A 6,000-nucleotide genomic window follows, 5' to 3' on the forward strand; every position below is an offset into this window, starting at 1 on the left:
GCACCTTTTAGATCTCCATTGCCATCCTTGTTGCTGTCCTTGAAAGATCGTGGGTAGATCTGGTACATGGGTCCCGCCTGCCACCAGTCGAGGCATTTTGGAGAGATGGTGATGATGGCTATGGTGGCCGCAGTGAGCGCCAGCACAGAAGCCACGATGAGCCAGAAGAGGACCTCCCGGGGCACCCGGTATCGGGCCTGGCGTGAGAAGTGAAACAGCACCTCCTTGGGCATCCCTGCGTAGGGCTGGATGTTCTTGAAGTCGGGCTCCTCAGGGCCAACTACGCCCATGATAATGTGCTGTGGGCTGTCGGCTGGGCTGCCTGGATCCAGGTCCTTCTCCCGAATATCTTCATTTTGGACAAACCCGTTGTTTGTGTGGCAGCCCTTCATCCTCATTCCAACGGAGTCTCTCTTGCTTTTCTTCTCAGCCATGTCTCAGTGTCTTATCCCTGGGGCGCGCCTGCCTGCAGTAACAAAGGTGGAGAAGTGGATTGCTGAAATGCTTAGTTATGTTAATGAGCTTTGTGTGGTTTATAAATAAACCTGGCTGGACAAAGTCCTGCCAAGGAAGAAAGGGTAAAGGTCAAGGGGGGTTAAAAAATTCTCTTTACACCTGTGAGGCTGATGTAGCTACCATCACAACACTGAGAGGCTCAGACTTGGCCTCAGACAGGGCATGGGGTGGGGGGTGCGGGGAGGACAGGAAGAAGCAGTAGGGCTCCATTACAATTTAAGATGTTACTTGACTGAGTACATCAATGTTCATAGCATCACTATTCACAATAATCAAATGGTAGAAAAAGCCATGTGTCCATCAGCAGATAAATAAACAAAGTATCACATAAGCTCACAGTGCACTAAAAATGAAGGAAATTCTGACACATACAACAACATGAATGAAACTTGAAAGTAGCCCTGGCTGGTATGGCTCAGCAGACTGAGTGTTGGCCTGTGAATCAAAAAGTCACTGGTTTGATTCCTAGTCAGGGCACCTCCCTGGGCTGCAGGCCAGGTCCTCAGTAGGGGATGCGCAAGAGGCAACCACACATTGATGTTTCTCTTCTACTCTTTCTCCCTCCCTTCCCCTCTCTCTGAAAATAAATAAATAAATAACATATTTTTAAAAGATGAACCAAAGAGGCCCACACCAACACACATCACAATCAAAATGCCAAAGGATAAAGACAAAGAGAAATCTTTAAAACAGCAAGAGAAAAGTAATTAGTTACCTGCAAAGGAGCTTCCATAAGGCTGTCAGCTGATTTCTCAACAAAAACACTTCAAGTCAAAAGGGATTGACATGAAATATTCACCAGGCCTAGCTGAGTAGCTCAGTTGGCTAGAGCATTGTCCTAATACATCAAGGTTATGGGTTCAATCCCCTGGTCAGGGCATATAGAAGAGTCAACCGATAAACGCATAAGTAAGTGGAGCAACAAATTGATGCTTCTCTCTCTCTCCCTTCCTCTCACTTTTTAAAATAACTGAAAATTTCACTCAAAATTAAAGAAATAGAAACAAAGTTAAAAAGTGATAGTCATTTTTTTCTTTTAACTTTTTTTTTATCTTTTTTTAACCTTTTATTCAATCTATTAGGGTGCCATTGATTAATAAAATTATATAGGTTCCAGGTGTACAATTCTACAATACATCACCTGTATATTGTATTGTGTGTTCACCACCCAGGTCTCTTTAAACTTTTTTGGAGTTTTCTCACTTTTCTATAACAGTTATGTATTATTCTTCCGTTGGAAAAAAATTCAGTTAGGAAACCCTGAATTGGGAATCTACCAAGAACTTCTAGGCAGGTAGTAGAGTCCATTATAAGGAGATTCCTCCTAGACATAGTCCTCCCAAATTCATAAACACCCCATCCTTTTATTTCAACTAAAGAAGAAAAGAGCAAACTTCAAAGAGCAGACAGATGGATTCACTGAGCAAGTACTGAAATGCTGGAGGGAACAGGAAGTTGCCAGAACTTGGAGAAGACACTACAGGGCTCAGAATCCCAAGCAAGTACTTTCTTTCAAGGAGATTTCAAACTAATATTGATTGTAGAGAGCCACACACACTCTACTGCTAAGACTTGTAAACTTGAATGAGTTATAAGGACACTGAGGAACCTTAAGAACTAAGTTGGATCATTGGAACAAAGAATCAGAGATAATCAAGGTAAACTCCCAGTAAACTTAATCCCAAGTGAGTTGCACAACCACGACAATAAAGCAAAGAAGAATGAAATACCTGGGAAACAAATGACAAGGCAATGGGGAATACCACAGGATGTAGAAATACCCTGCAACTAAACAAACCAGGGGAAAGTCCTGCAAACAGACCAACACAAAAAGCAGCAATCACTGGAAAAACACACATAATGAATTTTAAAGCCATTGTATCATAAAGACTTCCCACTCATCAGCAAGCCCACCAAAGTGGCACACAACCTCTCAGATTTATAAACAGTTAAAGTAGGATTTAACAGTAAGAAAGAAGATTTTCCATATTATATTTACAGCCTCTGTGAACTCAGGGTGTAAATATGCTGCCTAGTCATCTTTAAGTTCCCAGCATCAGGCTCAGTGCCCGATACGTTAGTAAATGAATTAGAGGAGGAGGTAGAGGAGTGGATGATGTGAGGAAGGGGAGGAAAAAGAGGAGAAGGAGAAAGTGGGTGTATATTCTACCCCAAAACATAGAGTTTTATCACTTAGCCAAATGTCCTCACCTTGGCATAATTTAGTGAGTGAAATTTTAAGTCAGAGGAAGATTCAAGCCTGGCTCCTTCACTCGCTCTCCAACTAATCTTAGGTGAACTTGGCACCTTCACTAAGCCTGTTATCTCAGCTGTAAAATTTCATTTGATCCCAGGGTTAACATAATATAGCCCAGAGTAAAATGTTTTTAAAAACAGTTCCAATGAAAAGGAAACACAAAAATCAATTTATCCCAGCTAAAAAAGGATGTTCATCTTATTCAACCATTGAAATCAAGGGAGAACATTTAAATGTTTTTACTAAAAGCTAAACTATTTTAAAACATTTTTAGAACATATTTTAAAATTTATTTTTAGAGGGGAAGGGAAGGAGGAAAAGAGGGAGAGGAACATTAATGTGAGAGAGAAATATCCATCAGTTGCCTCTTGTATTCGCCCCAACTGGGGACTTGACCCACAACCCAAGCAAGTGCCTCGACCGGGAATCCATTTGGTGACCTTTCACTTTGCAGGACGATGCCCACCCAACAGACCCACACTGGTCAGGGCTGTTTTAAAACAGTTTTATAACAAAAAAAGCAAAGGAAATCTTGACAGAACATAAACAGTTTTGTGACGAATATCACAAAACCATATTATTCCCTCACATATAATGAATGCCAACATAAAAAATCAATAGCTAAATCACATTCAATAAGAGATTAAAAGAGACTGTACACTGTGCATTAGAAATGAACATTCAGTCCTCACTTTGGCAGCACCCACACTGAGATCGGAGGAGGCTACCACCTTCAGAGAAGGTTAGCATGGCCCTTGTGCAAGGGTGACACGGGAACTCACGAAGCATTCAAGAAAAGAAAAAGAAAAAGAAATTAATGTTGCATAAAAGTACCTTCTTGATGGAATTAAAGAAATCTGAGTTAAAACATCATTAAGTATATGATAAATTAACTGCATGACAGCCCAGTTAATGGGATCCCTGTATCTATGCCTTTGTCCCATCATTTTTTAGCGCCTTAACACAGAGTCGGGCTTGGCCATGTGGCTTGCTTTGGCCAATTGGAACAACAGACTTGACACAAAAAGAGACTTGAAAAAGTGCTTTGTGTATTTCTGTTCCCCGTTTGGATCCCAGCCATGACCGTGAGATTAGGCCCAGGCTGGCCTGCTGCAGGACAGGGGAGAAGGTTGTGGGAGACGTGGAGAGGAGTGTGGAGCCCACCCTTCCTGGGTCTTTCAGACCAGCCGGCCCCCAGGCAGCCAGCCAAGTGGCCACAGGTCAGTGAGCGAGCGGGATCCAAGCAGCTCGGCCCACGTCAGCCAAAGTGCCCCATATAACACATGCACTCATTCAAAACAAAGTTAAAAAGTGATCATGATTTAGTTCTTTTAACTTTTTTGGTTTTTTAATTTTTTTTTACTTTTTATTCAATTTATTAGGGTGCCATGGATTTTTTAAGTCTATAATTTAGTAAGTTTTTACATTGTGTGTACACCCATGAAACCATCTCCACAACCAAAATACTGAACTTGTCCATCACCTGCAAGCATTTCCTCCTACCCCTTTGTCATCTCCCCTTCCTTTCCCAGGAATGCCCCTGGCCTTTAATGGACGCTCCCTTCGCAGGGCCTGACTCACAGCCAGAAGACAGTCGGCATGGCTTTGGGCACAGGGGTGAGGTCTCTGAGCATACAGGCGTCCTCCTGTAAGGAAATTCCTTTACCCACATCTAGGCAGGTACATAAAGCCATTGGGAATGTGTCCCTTTAAAATAAAGTCACTCACACTACATCGCCCATCAGACCATTAATCCTCTCAGCACACTCTATCACAGCTCTGAAGCTCTCCACGGCTCCTCCGGGAGAACAAGTCCAGTGCCTTCCCCAGAAGCCTAAGCTGCAATCTACGCCCACACTGCATTTCTCATCCTACTTCTCTTGTGTTGTCTCCAAATCGGGCCCTCTGAGCCAGTCAACCACTGATGTCCATCGTCCCCTCATCACGGACTCTGCGCATGTGTTCCTGGCTCCCTCCCAGCCCCGCCAACCTCATTCTGACGACCTTGGTCTAGCCCTCCCATAGCTCCTGTCTGTGTTATTCACGTGCATATTCATCCTTATAATGGCGGTTATTTAAAAATACGATTCTATAATGACCACTATGAAGTACTAAGCATCAGGGCAATAGGGTCTACCCACTACATTTACATGACTAAAGGAACCTTTTCAAATTATTCTTTACAAAACATGAATGATCTGCTCAGAGGTAATTTCTCTATCCCAAGAGGCAGCTAGACACTTAACTCGCTGAAGAAATATTAGTTCCACTTGTTAGTAAATACTGATTAGAAGATGCGAGAGGCAGCAGAGCATGATAATATGAACCAGTGTATACTTTTTGTTTCTACTTCCTCTATTTCCACCTTAAAAATATGTTTGTTTAATTTGAACAAAAAACCACAAGGATAAGGACTGTTAGCTCTTCTAAGTTCCATTTCATGATAGTACCTTCACCTGAATCAGAATTCATCTTTTGGAAGACCTTAAACTAGTAAGCCTGCTTTAAATTGGGGGAAATTATCTAAGTCTAGGGAGCATCGCTAATAGCACAAGTTCTAATCATAGATGTCGGTTGTATCCTTGTCTACCTCTTACAACCAAGAATGTAAAGTTGTGGAACTAAATCTTCAACAGGAGTGAATTTGGGTCATTGGAATTTTCTAACTAGAACAGTGGTCATCTTTGGTTACTTGATAAATATAAAAGTAGATACTCTTACAGAAGGGAAAACAAAGTAAAATCCATTCTCTGAATTTTACATTTGAAACTAAAGTACATTTTATCAAGCAAAGCCATAACCAACCACGTAAAATATTTTGCAAGCTATCTTGGATAAATACCTTAATATTTCTAGAAATTAGAGATTTCTGTACGTGAGTCAATCACACAAAGTCCCAGAACAGGCATACCCTGATTTTCAGATATGGAGCTTTCTGATCAAGACTGTATCATCGCAAGGGAGAAAAAATATTTTTCCCTCTACCCTTAATGGGAAGTTCTTGACTGTGACCTTCTGTAACAAAAGATAGGTTATCAAGAGAAAAGCAAACAAATTCATTTAATACAAGTTTTATGTGACATGAGAGTCTTCAAATGGAAAGAAGACCTGAAGAAACATTTAATCCTGATTGTTTTTTAAAATATTTATTTATTTATTTAAAGGCGAAAGGGAGGACAAAGTGAGGAGAGAAGCACCGATGTGAGAGAGGAGCCACCCACAACCCA

At 41.5% G+C, this 6,000-nt stretch overlaps 1 protein-coding gene across 1 annotated transcript in view; it reads right to left on the bottom strand.

Annotated features, from left to right (window-relative positions):
• The window catches only part of SLC3A1 (solute carrier family 3 member 1), a 32,275-nt gene extending 31,809 nt beyond the window's left edge, over nt 1-466 (bottom strand). Inside the window, exon 1 of the mRNA XM_045827122.1 lies at nt 5-466. Within this exon, the coding sequence (XP_045683078.1) occupies nt 5-434 (430 nt within the window). The 5' untranslated portion in view covers nt 435-466. The remainder of the gene's footprint in view (nt 1-4) is intronic.
• Nucleotides 467-6,000: the final 5,534 nt, after the last annotated feature.

The sequence above is a fragment of the Phyllostomus hastatus genome, unplaced genomic scaffold (genome assembly GCF_019186645.2).
Source record: "Phyllostomus hastatus isolate PE091 unplaced genomic scaffold, TTU_PhHast_1.1 phas_scaffold_78, whole genome shotgun sequence".
In the NCBI taxonomy this organism is placed as follows: domain Eukaryota; kingdom Metazoa; phylum Chordata; class Mammalia; order Chiroptera; family Phyllostomidae; genus Phyllostomus; species Phyllostomus hastatus.